Below are 19,382 nucleotides of genomic sequence, written 5' to 3'. Positions count from 1 at the left end.
AACGGCACTTGTTAAAATTACCAATGACCTCCTTATGGCTGCTGACTCTGGTCTAATCACTATTCTCATCCTCCTTGATCTGAGTGCGGCCTTTGATACTATTTGTCATACCACTCTCCTTAATAGATTATCTTTGATTGGCATTACCCACACTCCACTTGATTGGTTTAGATCTTACCTCTCAGGCCGCACTCAGTTCATACAGCTTAAAACCTTCACATCCCAACCCACCGCTGCTACTTCAGGTGTGCCCCAGGGCTCTGTCCTGGGGCCTCTTCTTTTTATTATTTACCTTCTTCCCCTTGGCAATATTTTTCGTAAAGATAACATTAATTTTCACTGTTATGCTGATGACACCCAGCTCTACCTTGCTAGTAAACCCACCTCCTCTTTTCCACCACCTTCGCTTATTGACTGCATTGCTGAAATTAAATCCAGGTTTTCTTCGAATTTTCATAAATTAAACAGTGACAAAACTGAGGTTCTCCTCATTGGTTCAAAATCATCATTATCCAAAACCAATAATCTTTCTCTTATTATTGATAACTCTGTTGTTTCCCCATCATCTCAGGTCAAGAGTCTGGGTGTCATCCTCGACAGTACTCTATTTTTCCAATCTCACATTAATAACATCACCCGGTCTGCTTACTTCCACCTACGTAATATTAATCGCATTCTCCCCTCCCTCACTCCTCACACCACTGCCATTCTTGTTCATAGTCATGTCACTTCTCGGCTGGACTACTGCAATTCACTCCTCTTTGGTCTCCCTAATACAGTAAATCTCTTCATAAGCTTCAGTTAGTCCAGAATTCTGCAGCACGCATCATTACTCGAACCCCATCTATTCACCATATTACTCCGGTCTTGCAGCAGCTTCATTGGCTCCCGATTAAGTTTCGAACTGATTTTAAGATTCTGCTATTAACATTTAAGGCCATTCATAACCTCGCCCCTCCATATCTGCCTGACCTTCTTCATGTTGCCATTCCCTCCCGTAACCTTAGATTCTCATCCTCCACCCATCTGACCGTCCCTCTTGCCCATCTAACCACCATGGTGAGCACAGCATTCAGCCGTTCTGCTCCCAAGCTCTGGAATACATTACCTACCGAGCTCAGAAACATCAAATCATATTCATTCTTCAAATGTAAACTTAAAACGCATCTGTTTAAAATGGCTTTTTCTTTATGATTACAGTGGTTTTGTTTGGTTTTAATTTTTAGATTTTCTAATGTTTTAAGTTGTTTATAATTGTGTCTTTTATTTATTTATTTATTGTTTGTTCGGTGTTCTTGAGTTCTCTGAAAGGTGCCTTGTATAAATAAAATGTATTATTATTATTATTTTAGAATGTTGAAAAAATGGAAATCAGTAATATAGGCATGTGGAGTCTGGTTTTATGCTATTTCGAGGTTGCTGATCATGAACATGACAATATTTTTGATATCTGATTTTTTACCAGTGGTCCTAGCTCTTTAAGAGTCACTGCCAGAAAGTTACAAATGTCAGATTTCAAACATGAGCATGTGGTGTACCGTTTTAGACTATTTTAAAGTCAGTGATTACATACAGTATGTGATGTTGCTTTTAAATTTTGATCCTTTACTAAGGAACTAGCCCTCCACTGACCTCTTTCAGAAGACGAAAATAGCATATTTCTATTACAATCAAGAATATTTAGACTTTATACATTTAAAGTGATACACACATTTTAATATTTCAAAAATCTGACGCTACTATTCTTGTTTATTATGTACTTCTACCTCATAAAGTAAATCATTACATTTCTTATGAACACCCCAAAATTAGGGTGGCTTGCACTAATTCAGCCTTTTGTTTTTGGTAAACAGCTTCTATTATATGTGTATATTACTAAACAATACGTAAGAGGTTTACTTTTTCAGAATGGGGTAAACTGGATTGTTCATTTGGGGATTCTGTCTGTAGTACATGGAAACCCGTGTTGATTATCCCATGCAAATGTTCTCAACCCCGTTCAATTTATTTCACGGTCGCAGTACAGTACCTTATTCCATCCTGATTGCGGTGGATGCAAGTGACGGCAGTCCACCGCTGTGTCCATTCACGTACAAATTCTTGGTGCCAATACAGAATTTCCAATTAACCTAACGGACGCGTCTTTTGGGTGTGTGGGAGGGAAAAACAAACACACGCATCCCAGGGAAGAACATGCAAAGTGTGCCAACACTACGAACTTTGGACAGTGGGTGCACGGTACCTCTGCTTTTCAATTTTGTTCATTCTTCTATAGTGCTTCTCGCGTTGGCATGACCTTTAAGTTATTACAGTAACTTCTAAATATAGCAAAAGTACAAAACTTTACCCCATTACGACTTTCCAGTTCCTTGTGGACGCTGCTTGTATACAGGACAAGTGGGTAGCCTCTGCTCCCACAAGCCAGGAAATGCCATACCACAGTTGGTTTTCACTGTCTCTTGCGCAGTTTTTGTATTCACCAACTAAAGATAAAATAACCATAATTCGAGAGGGGGTGCTGAAAAGCGTGTTTGATGAATTTAGGTGGGCGGTGAGTTTCGCAGTGCGGAGTCTGGAGACAGGGCTGTGCGCGACGCGGACTTCCTCATTCGGCTGCACCTACAGTGAGCTTCGCGCCAAGAAACGCAGAGGGTCCGCTTTGCTTCGTTTTCTAAGGTGGGAGCCCGACGATGTCTAAACGAAGAGGTAAGTGTACCCCGCTGGCTAGTGCCGGACAGGACGGGTTACTATTTCGAATAAGCAAGGTCGAGATTACTATTGTATTTTATTTATCATAAAAACGAAACGGAAAGGGCGAGGTGATCTCGTGGCTGGATCGGTGTGTTACCAGATCAGCGGTCTGCATCTCCCGGCCATGACTCTTTGCCTAGCCTCTGCTGTTTTGTGAAATGGCAGTTGTCAGATAACGCATACGATTAGATGCTGCACTGTGGTAAGCGCTGCTTCTGCTTCGCATCTCCGGAAACTTGCGTTTAAATCCCGGCCCCATGCTTTCGCGTGGCGTTTCCAACGTTAATCGGGCAGCTGTGAGTGCGGTGCTCAGCGCAGGGTTACTTTTAGCACCCGCAGCCCTGACGGGATGAAATGGATTCGGTGATACACCATTCTGTGCGAACCTGCTGGAAACTTCCCAGCTGAGAAGTTGTTTCGTTTAGATTCTTTAGAGGTAGACAGCCCCTCAACCCCCATCCCTCACGCGACAGTCGAAGGAGTCAGTTTGTACCGCGGACCTGGGGTGGAGTGTATCCCTTATTTTTTTTTTCTTTGCTTCAAATTCTTACTTGATATGACAACAGAGAAAGAGCAGGTGAACACAAATAAGAAGGCACAGTCAGCAAATTCTCTCATTTAGGGCAGCGCTGGGATTCCCGACCTCCACTACTCTGCATTTACGATAAGAAGAAAAATGGGGCGTAGGGCCTTCCAACTTCTTTGCCTTCAAACTACACTGACAACAAAACAAAAAAGGATAATTTGGTTCAAATAACCTGCCGTTCGCCGACAAATGCCAGTCAGCGATTTTTCTGTTCCTGCAGGGCACGTAGCAAGCACCCTCTCTGTTTCCTACTTAATCGCGATTTGCGGCTAACAGCGTGTCACCCCTGGCAAACATTTGCAGAAGCGCTTAGATCTTTTTCCCAGGAACGTGCCAGTATTGTAAACGCCCCAGAGGGCCTATCTCTAGTAGATCCAAACCTTCCTCATATATATTTTCTATTGCGCTTGTGTTTCTGGCTTATTGCAATTTTTGTTTGTCCATCAGACATTTCTGTACTCGTCTAATCCACCTATTGGGTGGTAGGAGGAAAAACTGTCAGTCCGCACATTTACACAACACCCAGATTTCATTTTAGCGTAACCAGCAAGACAATTTCCAATGCTGCTGCTGCAAAAAAGTGAAAAGCTACACAGACTGGTGGGACTTGGAGTTCAACCTTAACTGTGGGAGCTTTGAAGCAACATCACAAACCTCTGTGCCAGCTCATTTATTGTGTGTATAGTCGGATATGTATTTATTTTAAAATAATAATAATTACATTTATATATTACATTTATAATTACATTTATATAGCACTTTTCTCGCAACTCAAAGCGCTTAGAGGGAAACCACTTCAACCGCCACCAATGTGTAGCACCTACCTGTATAATGCGACAGGGATTTTTGTATATTTATGCCTGTTAATCCTGTAATTTTATATAGTCATGTAATTTTCTAACCTGCTTACTCCAGACCAGGGCTGTAGCTTGGGCCTGAGCCAATCCCAGCTAGAATAAACTGCAAGGCAGGAACAAACGCTGGACAGCACTCCAGTCCATCGCAGGGTGAACACATACATAGGCACACACAGCAAACACACACTTGGGGCAGCTTTTTGCATTTTATAAATGGGCAATGTTCATAACGCTAATTATCACCATCAAATCACCTGCCTAGCAGGACTAACCAATTATTGAACATCCCAAGATTACGCGAAATATATATTTTGTAATGGCCCGGTACCTTAAAGCCACAGTCTTTTTCTAAGTGTCAGTATGTTGCCCTGTTAAATCTGGGTAAAAACACGTCAAGATTTTCTTACTTTTAACGTGACCCAGTACTGGTGTGTATTTTAATATTAACATTTTTTCTTTATTGTTGTAATGGTGGTAGGGCCATATTTGAACTTACTGTCAAGGTGACATGGTTTTTAACCTTGCTACCTCATGCCTGCACGCCCAGAATCTAGGCTTGCACTCAGTGGGTTTTCTTCAGTAATTCTACTTTTGCTTCATAGTCCATTGCTATGTGGTCAAAATGCCCACCTGTTGTCCTTATATGTGTGCCCTATGGTGTACTGGCACCCCTCCTGGGTAAATTCCTGACTTGAGCCTAATAATAATGGGGTAAGATACTGGTCACTATCGCCTTGAAATGAGTATATGGACTTGAAAATGAATGGCTGTGCTAATTTTTGAACTTAGAAGCACTTGGCCCTTAAGTACTCGAAAAGAAAGGTGGTTCAAGCGCTTGTTTACAAAACACAGTACGTAGACCACTCTTCCAAAAGTACCATCACGTGTTTCATGCCCTTATGATGTGTATGACCGTCTTTTGCACTTGGAGTGTATAACTTAAATTTGTAATGAAAATGATTAGTCGCCCTGTACAGTTTGGTTCACTGTTAGCAGCTGTTGCTCCTAGACTTTTCATGTCAATCATATCGCACGGAAGCACCTCCACTTGCTGTGAGTAGGATCTGAAGCCCAATTATATGGCCAAGGTAGCCGCATCTCCAATTCTTGGGTCATGTTACGCTTATGACATCATATTAAGTCCAAGATCAAGGCTCAAGGCCCAGTGGTTCCATGACAGACTGACAACTCTTAGCATTTTATATATATGAACCAGCCCTTTTAAATGAGCAATGATCAGTGGAGAAACAAATGCTCTTCCATATTTACTTTGGGAACAGGTAGGAAAATCAAACATACTAATTTTGTTTGTGTTTTTCAGTTTAAATAATATTCATCCAGTTCATTTAATAAACCTGCCTATCCAAAGGTCACATGGAAGCTACAATTGCTAAGCACTTTGAGTAGTGAGAAAAGCACTATATAAATGCAAAGAGAGAATTATTGTAATAAACTAAACTACTGTTATACTTGGAGAAAAGTACCATGCTGTTAATCCATCAATTCAGGAGGAGCAGTGGGTAGATACTTGACTCTCCAAAGTTTCCAAAGTGTCAGAATTGACACTGCTACTAGAAGGGACCTTGCTGCATGTTTATTCATCTGTGTCCATCTGTCCACCTTGTTACCTGCTCATCTAGTTCAGGATCACACAAAACTATTGCCTATACAGTACAATCAAATTTGGGTGCAAGGCAGGAATCCACACCAGGTGGTTTTCAAACCATTGCAGAGCACACTTACTTATGTACCTGCCATTTGAGAGTTGGCAGTTACTCTCAGTTGACCTTCTTGGGGTGTGGCAGTAATACCCACCCAAACATGTTAATGCAGTGACTAAAGCTATTGCCTCCCAAATCCAGGAGACTAGTTTAACTGACAACTCTAAAATCACTGGTTTGATTGAGTAAATAATTTCTTTGATGGTTAGGCATCTCATCGACTCATATCTCTTACATCTTAACATATTTAACATGTGAAACTTCCTGTAAATGTCAGAAGCAGAAGCTACAGTATATATATATTACTAGAAGGTTAATGCACATGCATATCCATATCTACTGTATGAAAGTAATGTACAAAGGAAGAATCCATTGAATGCTGAGAGAGCCTTATAGATTTCATGGTCCAGCTGAAAACATCTCATGCTGCGTTTTTAATGAATAAAACTTCAGAAAGCAGTTGCTTATTTAGTTTTGATTCTTGTTGCCTTTCAGTTTTATTCTCAGTGTCAATTTTTTCCCAAACTCTGGTTTCATCACCATATTTTTTAAACATGTTTTTAAGTACATGTTCACCAGAAGCCATAGTTCATCCTACTAAGATTGAACAGAAAACAAGAAACAACCATTGATAGGACATATATACATCCAATGGGTTAACTGTAGTCTCTCTTCTTCACAATACCAGTTAGTGTGTCTTTGGATTGTGGCGGGGAACTGGAGCTCCCCTGAAAAAAGAGCCCCTTTAACCATTAATATGTATGTGGCACAGTTATTTAACTGTAAAATTTGTCAGCTTATATTTTATACAAGGAAAAAAGAGTGAAAGTTAATTTCACCCTAAAATGTAACATGAAAATTAGACTGAATAGAAGTCTTGTTTTTAATGTAGATGATACTCCATGTTTTCATCCTTCTTTTAATTATTTACCTGTGCATGCTAGTTTAATTTGTGATTTTGAATTGGCCCAGTATGACGATTGGCTCCATGCTCCCTGGTTGCTTCTGGCAGCCTTTTTAACCTAGAACCCTCAATACTCATGAACCAAGATGATCTGGGCAAATGAGGACAAACACAGTCAGCAAGGATTGGTGCAAAAGTGTTCTGTGCTTTTATTAAAAAAAAAACGTGCAGTGCATCCAGACTAGACCATAAATAAATAATCCATTAACATATGAAACTTTAAATGTTCCATAAATATCTCCAATAAAAACAAGGTTAAAACCTTTCCTAGTGACACGGGATCCTGACTGTTGTGCCTCTTTCTTCTCCCATAACCTGTGTTCTCACATTCTCGTTTTTGTTTCTGATCTCTTTTGTTTTTTGATCTCCATCTCTGCCATGCAGGCTCCCTTATATACTGCCCAATTGGGAGCAGGTGTTGTCCTGGACCTACTTTGAGGTGTGAATGAGGTACCTGACAGATCTGCTTGCATTTGTATGTGAATGCGCAATCAACCAAGCACTCCAATCATTTCTGGAGTGAGCTCCAGCATGTGCCCACCAGCACTCGTTCAGAGCCTGCATGCTCCAGGACCCGATTCATTTAAAAGATTGCATTTCACCATATACCTCTTATCACACCCAGTGTTATTATGTATGCAGGAGTAGGTATGAGTGGCCTATACAATGGACCGATGCACCACTCACATTTTGCATTTGATAATGCCAGGCCGGGCTGCAGCCCACAAGACCCTTAATAAGATTAACCAGGTTTGACAAGGCTAGCTTATTCTGTGATTTTCCCTCCTACGCTAATAAATTTCTATGCTAGATTTATGATTCACTTGTACAACTCAACCCACAATCTTTTGGCTTGTACTGTATGTTGAAATTGAGACAGATTTGTAAGGCTTATTGAGTTATATTATTATACTGTATTTAGAAAAAAAGGCCAACCCGCTGGATGTCTGCACTGAGAGTTAAATTATCAACCTACAAGGTAGTTTTGTCCATCTTGAAATTAGTCCCACTAATCTATGCTTCATGACCCAAATTTATGAAGAATCAATTCGACATACAAATTTCTGTGTGAGAATTAAATCCATCATCTATGTCCTTTTAAGTTGAGAAAACTGAAGATGGATAAGTATTGCCAAGTGGTGTATCATCAGTGATTTCTTTATTCTTCCATTTGTTTAAAATGGATGAGAATTTTAAAAAGCATTTTAAAGAAATATTGCAGATATTCTTATTCCAAACAACTTTCATTTGTAACATTTAAAGTAACAAATCACAGTGCAATAGACAGCAAATCCTAATTTTTCAGTAAAAGTATAATAACAGCAGCCTGCTAATGGCTGGAAATATTGGAAAATCCTTCAAATACATTTGTGGACACAAATTGGATTACATATTTTTAAGAAAGGTATATATAATTTAATAACACCTGTGAAGCCTATGCACCCTAACCCTGACACAGACAGGCAGGAGACAGGTTTTAGTCCACACAACACACAGTTTATTTATAGCCCAGCACACAGTGCTCACAGGGCAAAGCACCACACAGTTCCCCCCTCACAGAACAGAAGCCCTTCACCCGGTCCCTTCACTTATACCATTCATTCCACCGTTTCTCCTCCTCCACGGTGCATCACAAGCTGCCTGCACATCAAACATATTAACAAAACATAATATAATAGAATTTAAAAAGAAAATTACAATGCAGAAAAACATTAATGTAGAATAATATTACTGTCAATGGTTTTCAGTTTCGACATGTTTTTAAATTTTTTTGGCATCACAGTTTATATTATTCACTGTTGTTCTTCCTACTCCGTGAACTGAAGCAATACTTGAGGCACTTTTGCCATTTCGTAAACATTTAATAATTTAAATTTTTTGTGACAATTCCAACACCACACTCATACGTTTATTTGCCATAACAATTTCTAAATTGGCCCTAGTGTATGCATGGTGTGTGGGTGTGTTTGTGTGTGTCCTGCAGTGGGTTGGCACCCTGCCCGGGATTGGTTCCTGCCTTGTGCCCTGTGTTGGCTGGGATTGGCTCCAGCAGACCCCCGTGACCCTGTGTTCGGATTCAGCGGGTTGGACAATGGATGGATGTATAGTAGTTTAATTATAAAAAAAGAGAAAAGCTACGAAACATTATTAAAACTGAAGGTACGTAACTGACACTGTGATTTCAAAATACTGCATGACGTGGTGCTGGGGAAAGCTAGCATGAGGGAGAGGTGTTCTAATGTGCATAGCTCGTGGTGTATCGTTAGGTAGTAGTAATAGGTAGACACTGGCAGTTAGTGGGGACTGAAAGATTATTGAGGTTTTACTGTCTTAGTGTATCTGAGAGAGGATGTGCGGCCTTGTTCATAATGGCACTCAGTTTTGTTTCTCTTCTCCCCTACTACCTCCAGTGGGTTGAGTGACAAGTCTTCTAACTGAGCCTGCCCTTTTAATCAGGTTGTTAATTCAGTGAGCCTCCTTGAAAGGGATGTTACCAGCCCAGCACACCACAGTGTAGAAAATCACTCTGGCCATCACAGAATTGCAGAAGATGTCACTATCCACATTAAAGGAAGACAGTCTCCTAAGAAAAAAGAGACTGCTTTGCTCTTTCTTATTAGTCCAACCTGTCATTGATGTGGCCCACCAAGTACTTGTAGGAGTGCTCCACCTCTACATTCACTCCCTGAATAGTGACCGGACATAGAGGCTGTTTGGTGCGTAGAAAGTCAATAACCAGTTTTTTTGTTTTGCTGATGTTAAAGATGCAGACAATTTTATTTGCACCAAGAAACAAACTTTTCCCCATGACTCTTATACTCTTTTTTTATGCCCTTTATCAGTACACCCCGTAAGTGCAGAGTTATCTGAGAATTTCTGCAAGTGACATGACATGGTGTTATAATTATAGTTGGAGGTGTACTGAGGGGAGAGAAGAGGAGATGTGATTATTCCTTGTGATGCTCCAGTGTTGTTCACATCCATGTAAGAAACACAGTCCTTGACTCTTACAAATTGTGGTCTGCCCAAGAGATAGTCCATTATTCAGGGCTCCATAGGCTCATTCACCTGCATATCTCTAAATGTACCCCTTAACAGGGATGGCTGGATAGTATTGAAGGCACTGGACAAATCTAAAAACATAATTTTCACCATGCTACCAGCTTTGCCCAGGAAAGAATACGCTTTGTGGAGCAGATAGATACTTTAATTGCATCCTCCACTCCTATCTTTGTCCAATACACAAAGTGCAGTGGGCAAGGTAGTCTACCACAAGAGAATTTATATAGTCTAGTATCAGTATCTCAAAGGTATTCATGATTAGGGCTGCAACGATTAGTCAATGTAATCGACGACGTCAACTACAAAAAATCGTCGACGTGGACTTTTTATTGTCGACGCGTCATAAACAGAACCTTCAATAGAGGCTCCAGTCACAAAGAACCACATTGGTTTTTGTAACTGCAATGCACTACATGAACGCCTGGGGGCAGTATTGTTTGTTATTGTTTGTCAAGACTGCACACAGTATACCAACGCAAGCATCCTGGAGCTGTGATGCTGCCGCCGTCTCTCGAGAGGTAAGTTTTGGCGAGTAAAGTTAGTGTCACGTGTTAACGTTGATGTTTGTACTATAATGTGTATATCAAGGTTTCGACAATGATGGTTAACCCTTAAACCGACACATACTTGGGGTTTAATGCACCCCTGGACGTCAAATACTTTTTAGATGTTAACTGTTTTACTTTTTAAGTAAACATCACAATTCACAAAGAAAATGTGAAATTTTAATGGAACACGTATTTTTTTTCCATGCAAAGAGCATCACAATTACTGCAACATTGATCATTTTACACACTGCAAATGAACAGTAAAAACTAAAAAAAAAGAAACTACTGCAACAATCAATTATTATATGTTCATGGTGCAACTGACGCCATTGAAAATTCAGTAAATCACCGAGCCAACTGCGCTTGAACTGTCTGCATGCAAACACACAGAGGTAAATGCTGATGATTGCAGGCTCTTCTAGTGCAGCAGCTGAATCCCAGAGACAGTGGTACTGCAGCTCTGCCGGAGCCGGCAGTGGTCATGACCTGGTTGCTCAACGAATATACAGCACTGACTGATCAGCTCCGGCGTGCTGGCAAATTGCTCTGTGAAGCAAATATAGCCAGTTGTGGGGTTCAATGAATGTACGTCGCCGAATATACTTGGCTCCGGCATGCTGGCAAATTGCACTGAGAAACAACTTTAGCCGATAGCGAAGTTCAATTAATGTATGTCGCCGAATGTATGTCGCCGAATGTATGTCGCCGCATATACTCGGCTTTGGCGTGCTTCCAAATTGCACTGGAAACCGACTCTACCTGGTTACAGCGTTCAACAAATGTACATTTCCGAATATACTCGGCTCCAGCGTGCTGGCAGTAATTAACTTGTTACATATTTTAGTCCGTTATTTTTTTATTTTGTCATAATATAGTACATGATGTGATAAACTACAACACTTTTCCTTCAGAGTGTGATGATTAATACATCTTTCTCTGTCTGAAAAATCATTCTTGTGTATTCCTGCTACCTCTACTCCCCCTTCAGTGATATCTTTTACAAGTTGCAAAGAATGAAATCAAAGACTTCTTTTGGGCATGTACACCATCAGCATGGCACTGCCAGATCTAAACACTAGCGTGGTGAATTGCTTGCATACTGAAGTGACTTTAGCTGCAGGAAGAAGTCCCATTTTACGTATGGTGCCAAGCAGAGTTGTGTCAGCAGTCTGTTAGCCAGGGAAAGTGCTGTGAAGAAGCTGTCTGTTGTTATGGTTCTGCCTTTGTCCAGAAACGGCTCCATAAACTTTATGACCACAGACTCAGAAATTCTTTGCCTTAGGTTGTAACTCAGAACACAATTCTCAAGAAAAGGATGCCAGATGTCTGAAACCACTGCAAATCTGTCGTTTTTCACACATTCTCCACAGGTGTCTTTGTTGTCAAAGCGCAAATGTCGTATGTTAGTCTGATAGTGGTCATGGGACATTGTATCTTTGATTGCCGGTACAACAAATAGTTCTGAGCAGGCATCAGCCACAGCACCAACTGTGGTCATCACTGCTCTCGTGAAAAGAATGGAGATAAATGCCATCAACTTAGAGAGGGAGAGGGAGAGGCAAGTTCGTTGCACCACGTGAACGTCATTGACAGAATAAAACTGAATAATACAAAAAACAAGTGCTAACTTTTACAAGTAGCCAAAATTTACACCAGGTGTTACAGACTCAAATCAAATGTATGTTTTTATTATATTATAGTAATAATAATAGCAGCAGCTCAATACTCTGAGCACAGAGACTCAAACCCGGTACCTTTGGGTTATAAGGCAGCAGTTCTTACCTCTGCACTGTTCAAAAACACGCATCAACTTCCTCTCAATTGACATTTGAGCTTGAGTTTTTAATTTGTTGACCACAACTTGTAAATCAAATGATGTTTTTTTTCTTTGGTTATATTCTTGAATAAAACGCACATGTTTACTTGATATTTGGACCAAAGTCTTCACACATTATACACTTCACGTCATTATTAGTATAACATGGAAAAAATTTCTGCTTTAGGTATGTGTTCAGCATTTCTTGCCTCACATTTCCTTTCATCCTACACGTACCCAGGGGCCTCATGCATAACGCCTTGCGTAGAATTCACACTAAAACATGGCGTAAGGACAAAAGTGGAAAGGTGCGCACACACAAAAAAATCCAGATGCATAAATCTGCGTGTTTGCCAACTTCCACATTCTTCCGCTACATAAATCCTGGTCAGCGTGAAAAGTAACGCACGTGCCTGCTGCCACTCCCCAAACTCCTACCATAATTATGCCTCTTTGAATATGCAAATTAATATAAATAGCCCTTAAGCTCAGCGTTCTGTGAAAGGCAATGGCAAAAGCATGGGGGAAATAAAAGAATTTCAGTGAATACCAAGTGAAGGCAAGGAAAAACGTACTATTTGTTGGTTTTAACAGTGGTATAAACAACAAAAAGTAGTTGTCAGATATCAAAGTCGCCGTGAAAAGGCGAGTCGTAGCCCAACGTCTGAGTGTCATATGAAAGCTTATTAGGGTGCAGAGAAAAAAAAAAATAGGCACACAGTGGGGAAAAAAGCACGAAATTTCAACTTTAATCTCGAAATTTCCACTTTAATCACATAGTTTATTTTATCATTAAAGTAGAGCATAATAAACTTCATCTTAAAATCTCTTAATTTACTAGTTTCTCAAATCCCATCATAACTAAAGCAGCACGTATGGAGACCAGCCTCGACACAGACAGGCAGACACCGGTGGTTTAAACACCACAACACATATATTATCCATATTTACAATATTAACAATACTGCACACAACCCGGTGCCCCTGCACCACACACCCTCAGTCCGGGCCCCTTCACTGTCCAGCCTTCCTTCACCGCCTCCACTCCTCTCCTCTGAGTTTCGTCCTCTTCCACCCAGCTCTAGCTGACGAATGGAGGAGGTGGCCCCTTTTAAGTTCAACTGGACGTGCTCCAGGTGCCTCCTGATGAGCTTCCTGATGAGCACTCCGTGTCCCTGGTATTCCTTCCGCCAGCACCTCAGGGTGCTGACCACGGGCCCCTATAGGGTTGAGCTTCCATGTTCCTTTCCTGTGGCCCCCACACAAACCAGGGCTGCTGCCCTCTCGTGGTCCAGAGGAGGCATAGTCCCTCTCCCGGTCCTTCCAGGCGTTCTGGCTGGGTACTGCCCCCAGACGCCCACCACACATGTTAAATTTTTTGTTTTGTATTTGATCTTCTATGTGTGTTAATCACTATTTGCTTCTTAAACGTACTTTCTCTTCCTCCGACAGGACACAGAATCCATTACATTCATGATATTACAGCTCTCTGAATAATTAAAATACTGAGATGTATACTTGATATCATTTTCATGATGATAGGAGTTAAAGCATGTTATTAAACATGGGAACACGGTGGCGCAGTGATTGTTCATGCCTCACGCAAGATGCTTGCTGCGCCGTGTGCGACCTTCGATGAAATAATTTATTGCAGCAGTACTGTCTCTTTCAAACGTACTAACCCCCAATTCCTGTCCTTACTTTTCTTTCTCCAAATACCCAATCACCACGCAATCAGCTCTGTAATAGACGTTAAGCCATCTGCAAGCTTAGAACGGCGATTCTTCAAAACTTTTAAGGGACATTGAAATATCTTTGTAGTACATGTTTAATTATTCTATCCATCTATCCTTCCAGTGTCGCGGCAGCCCCAGCGAGGCAGGAACAATCCATGAACGGAGTGCCAGCTCCTTGCTAGCGCTGCGGTACCGTGTCCTCACATGTTTAATTATTAACAATAAAGATTATTTAAATGAAGTTAAAGTTTTATCTGTATAATATAATAAACATATTTTGATGCATTTCATCTTAAAAATGATATAATTATCTTATGAAAATACGTGCTTTATAAAGTGGCTCAGGTTGTGCAATATTATAACTATCGCAAGTTTACAGTGAGGTAATTGTACTTATAAGTACAAAGTGTTCTACAAGGAGCACTTGATGGACTGATTGAGTGCGTTTGTAGTTCTTGGGATGAAACTGTTTCTGAACCGTGAAGAAAGGCTCTAAAGCGTTTGCCGTATGAGAGCAGTTCAATAGACAGCGTGGCTGAGGCAGCGTGTGCTTGATGATGTATACCGATAATTCTTTTTCCAATCAGCTGCTGTGGAGCTGTGATTCCCCACACAGATACAATGATATAAATACTCTGAGTGGTGCAGTGAGAGTAATATGGAAAAAGATCATCTGCTGTGCCAACCCCTAACAGGAGCAGCTGAAAGAAGAAGAAGAAGGTGCAGTGAGAGTAACGCTAAAGCAGCTATTGTATTTAGAATAGTTTGACCATTCTGTGGACCATTATATTGTTACAGGTTAATTACAATCGGATGCATTAAACTAATATACAATATGCGTTTAATTTCAGTTTATATGATAAAGCCACGTCAGGGATGTGGATCTAAAAAAGAAAGGGAAACCATACTGGAACAGAAGCACTGCTTTGACGCTGGGTGCTGCCAGTTTGCAAAACCGAACAGAGAACTTTCGTACACCAAGCATTTAGCTACCGTGAAAATGTGTGTGGCTTTACACCAAGTTTAGGTTTTATACTTCACGATTTGAGCGTGGAAACTGGCTTACGCAACATTTTTGTGCGTATGCACCGTTTATACATGAGGCTCCTGATCTTTGTAGACACGGAACACACATGAAATGCATGTATTCCAAATAATGATATACTGTATTATTTACCCTATACAACTCCAGGAACCTCACATGCAGATAAGGAGCCTTGGCTTGAGCTGGCAGAGTTGAGCTCCATCAAGGCGGGGGATGGGACAGCAGGCTGCTTGCTGCTTGTGCTGATCGACATATTTACAAAACAAAAGACGCTGATAGAGAGTTGCGAAGGGATTTAAGGAGGGCCGGGATTTTTTCGTAAAGTTTCGGTGATTCTAGTGTTAATTAAGGACACTTGTTTTGTTACATCAGTCTGTCCTGGTCAAATATTTATGCTAATCTTGATGAATTCTAAATTATGACATTTGTACTAAAGAGTGTACTCTTTAGCTTAAAGTAAAACTTTGCTAATGTAAAATATTTCTCTTTTACCTACAGACATAATAGATAAGTCTTCACACCAGGGGTCTCATTTATAAAACTTTGTGTGGCTTTGGGCATAAAAAATGTGTACACCAAAAAACAGAAAAATGCATATGGAAAAAAATTATTTTGAACTACAAAGGGCAGTGGTGCTGTTGTTAACTTGGTCAGACAGAAAGCAAGCTTTTGATTACAATAAAAAGTCTACAATCAAAAAAATCTTCTAAACAAGCCCTGTGTTCAGAGAGCACATTGCACGTTTCAAAAATAAACATAACCCGTGCAAGGGAAGAACCTTTCTGTAGCATCAGATTATACAATGACATTCAAAGACATTAATGGATGAGTGGTAAACGTGAAAGATGCATTGTTGTAGGTGTTGTGTGTGCTCTCTGTTCTTCAGCTTTTCAATAATAGTGCAGGAGGCAATGTAAGATTAAAGAACTGGAAGTTATATTAATGAAAATATGAACAGCAAAATATGCATTTGAAGTGAACAAAGTGTCACACTCTGTCAGAAGGACTGCTGTTAACAGAGTTGATAACGAAGAGCCACAGGAGATTCAGAATTTTTATTTGCACTTTATGTTGTTACACTGTGGACCCTGAGCTTCGCAATTTCGTCTATCTGTATACTTGTATATGGTTGAGATGACAATAAAGTTCACTTGGACTTTGATTTCAGTACCATTAAAAAATAACAGTACTTAACAACATCTGTAAATGAAAGACAAGGCTGCAGAGCACCCACCTTCTGACTGCACGTTTAAGCAAGCAACTAAAGTGAGTTAACATTACTGTCTAATTGGAAATGCAAACTTGCCATGCCATAATATAGCTGTGACATTTTAACACAAAGTGTGTACATAGACCATGATGCTTATCTAAACTCTTTTTGCTGTTGTTTTGCCATATAGTGATGTAATAGTCAAAATGACAGAAATATATTGTAGCAGACAGAAGTACTTCTCAAACAAGGAGCCAAGAGGCTGCAGTGGTCTGTGTATGTATGTGTGTGTGTCTCTACTCTGTCCCAGAGCTCTTTACAACATACCAATTAATTATTAAGCTTCAGTTACCTTGTACTGCTGAGCTCCAGTAATTGATAACATCAGTTTTAACGTTTTATTTTCTCTCAGTCCTTTGCTCAGCTTTTTCTGTTCTTTCCCTAAAACTCTGGAAATTTGAAGTTCACAGACTGGAGGTATTAGGGGTGGGTGTTTTAAGAAGATGAGCTGTGGGCGTAGCTTCTGCAGTGCAGGATTTTGCTGCAGTTCAGTAGAAACTTTTTAACAGATTGTCCCCAGAAGTGTATTTTCGTTTGAGAATCACGCCTGGCCTGGCAACAGTGCAGGATGGAAGATTATTATGCTGTGCCACATTATGTAGCATAGCACATGCAATCATGATGTGGTAGACCTTCGTTGGCTGGTTGAGAAGCCTCCCACCTATCATATCCAGGCATGGCCACCTGTGTTTTAGGAGTCCTATGGTATCCACAACACCAAGTGGATGGATGGATGGATGGATGGATGGATGGATGGATGGATGGATGGATCGATAGATTGATAGATAGATAGATAGATAGATAGATAGATAGATAGATAGATAGATAGATAGATAGATAGATAATGCTATTTTCATAAAATCAGAAGAAGAACATTCATAATAAGAACTACATTGGAATCTTCAAGCAGGAGGAGTGGATGTTTAATTTTATATTTATTTTTAATCCTTATTTAAACTATTTTGTCCTGATCATTAAATAAGTAATCTAGTTAGCCCTTTTGTAATAGGTTTGTCTCTGAAAACCTTTAGATTCATACAGGCAATAGTTACAGAGGGTAATAAAGGAGAAACGGTTCAGTAACAGCCTTTAAAGGGAAATTAAATAGGAACAAGAGACTGTTATTTATTATTTTATTCTTCTTTGAAAGCTAAACCTTTTATTGCTTTAATTGTTTAATTGCACTATGCCAAGTAATGAACAATTCATGTTAAATGATGGTATTTTGCTTATTAGTATAAATAATTAGCTTCATTTATCAAGATTGAAAATTGCGTTGGCATATTTACTGATACATACACACACAAATATATATATATATATATATATATATATATATATATATATATAATATATTGTGAGAGATTTCTTCTTTAAAAATAAAAAGGCGAGTCACAAAAACGAAGTTTTGGGGACCGTCCCTGTGTGTTGTCCAACAGACAAGAAAAAAAAACACAAAAGCAAAAATGTATATAACAGTTGATAAATTACAAATGACAAAATGGCGTTTTTATACAGTAACTAAAATGAAAACAGGAAATGGTTGGCAGGAGGTGACATCGATACTGTGAGACGGAAGCGACATCATTTAACGAAAAACCGGAAGTGATGTCATCAGGGGTTGCCGGAAGTGATGTCTTGTCTGGCTATTTTGGAACCCGGAAGTAGACTTCTTATTTCTCCTTGGTTTTCCTGCTGAGAAGAACGACAGATTTCAGTAAGTACCATGTGACAACCCCTTGTCTCGTGATGTTTCACTCACCTTTAGGCTTTTTGACTGCCTCCTAAACGCACATGTGTGACAATAAATATATATATAATTACACATGAGTAAAGCATGCAATATCACATCTTACTCAGGACAGGCCAGATACCCATTAAGGGTGTATTCATAAAATGGATGGATACTTACATTATATTTGTAATTACTGTAAAATATATTCAAATAAGTACACTGTTGCAAAAGTACCATTTAGAGAAAAATTCTGTAAGAGTCATCTGTTAATGACCTTGGAAACTGAGGAAACAGCATCAGTGCTAAGGAAAAGTGATTTAACATGTAAGGGAGAAGTGCTAAGTGGTATGTGGTGTCTGTACAGACTAGTGATCTACCAGGCAGTAAAAAGTAAATGAAGAGTTTGAAGACTGTGGAATACTCTACATCAGGGATGGGCAAAGTCATTCCTGGAGGGCCGCAGTGGCTGCAGGTTTTTGTTCCAACCCAACTGCTTAATAAGAAGCACTTATTGCTCTAGAAACACTTCTGCTTCATTTTAGTTATCTCCCTCATTAAGATTTTGAACGCTTATTGCTTATTTAAGTCTTAAACAGCTGCATTCTCGGTTTTTAATTGCTCCTTATTAGCAATAAGATGCAAATGACAAAAGAAACCAGCAGTTATCCATTTTGCTTGTTACCCTTTACACCTGTGTGTATTTATCTTGATATATTTGGTTTAATTAAATACTTGGAAGGAAAGAGAAGAGAAAAAAGTGAAGGACTGAGAATTACCCATTCGTTTTACACTTCAAAGTATTTGGATGATATCCTTAGAATGGAAAAAAAATCTAGGATATGAGAATGACTTGACATAGCTGAGTTAAAGCACTAACAAGCCATGATTGTTTTCTAATTAAGCAACTGGGTTGGAACAAAAACCCACAGTCACTGCGGCCCTCCAGGAATGACTTTGCCCACCCCTGCCCATCCATCCATCCATTTTCCAACCCACTGAATCCGAACACAGGGTCACGGGGGTCTGCTGGAGCCAATTCCAGCCAACACAGGGCACAAGGCAGGAACCAATCCCGGGCAGAGTGCCAACCCACCGCAGGACACACACAAACACACCCACACACCAAGCACACACTAGGGCCAATTTAGAATCGCCAGTCCACCTAACCAGCATGTCTTTGGACCGTGGGAGGAAACCGAAGCGCCTGGAGGAAACCCACGCAGACACGGGGAGAAGATGCAAACTCCACGCAGGGAGGACCCAGGAATCGAACCCAGGTCTCCCAACTGC

The 19,382-nt window shown here is 40.1% G+C and overlaps 1 protein-coding gene across 1 annotated transcript in view; it reads left to right on the top strand.

Annotated features, from left to right (window-relative positions):
- Nucleotides 1-2,539: 2,539 nt before the first annotated feature.
- pfkfb3 (6-phosphofructo-2-kinase/fructose-2,6-biphosphatase 3) overlaps nucleotides 2,540-19,382 on the top strand; it is a 67,425-nt gene continuing 50,582 nt past the window's right edge. Inside the window, exon 1 of the mRNA XM_028814169.2 lies at nucleotides 2,540-2,706. Within this exon, the coding sequence (XP_028670002.1) occupies nucleotides 2,691-2,706 (16 nt within the window). The 5' untranslated portion in view covers nucleotides 2,540-2,690. The remainder of the gene's footprint in view (nucleotides 2,707-19,382) is intronic.

Source organism: Erpetoichthys calabaricus, chromosome 1 (genome assembly GCF_900747795.2).
Source record: "Erpetoichthys calabaricus chromosome 1, fErpCal1.3, whole genome shotgun sequence".
Taxonomy (NCBI): domain Eukaryota; kingdom Metazoa; phylum Chordata; class Cladistia; order Polypteriformes; family Polypteridae; genus Erpetoichthys; species Erpetoichthys calabaricus.
The sequence above is the reverse complement of the archived record's forward strand: the minus strand, read 5'-3'. Positions and strand labels throughout refer to the sequence as shown.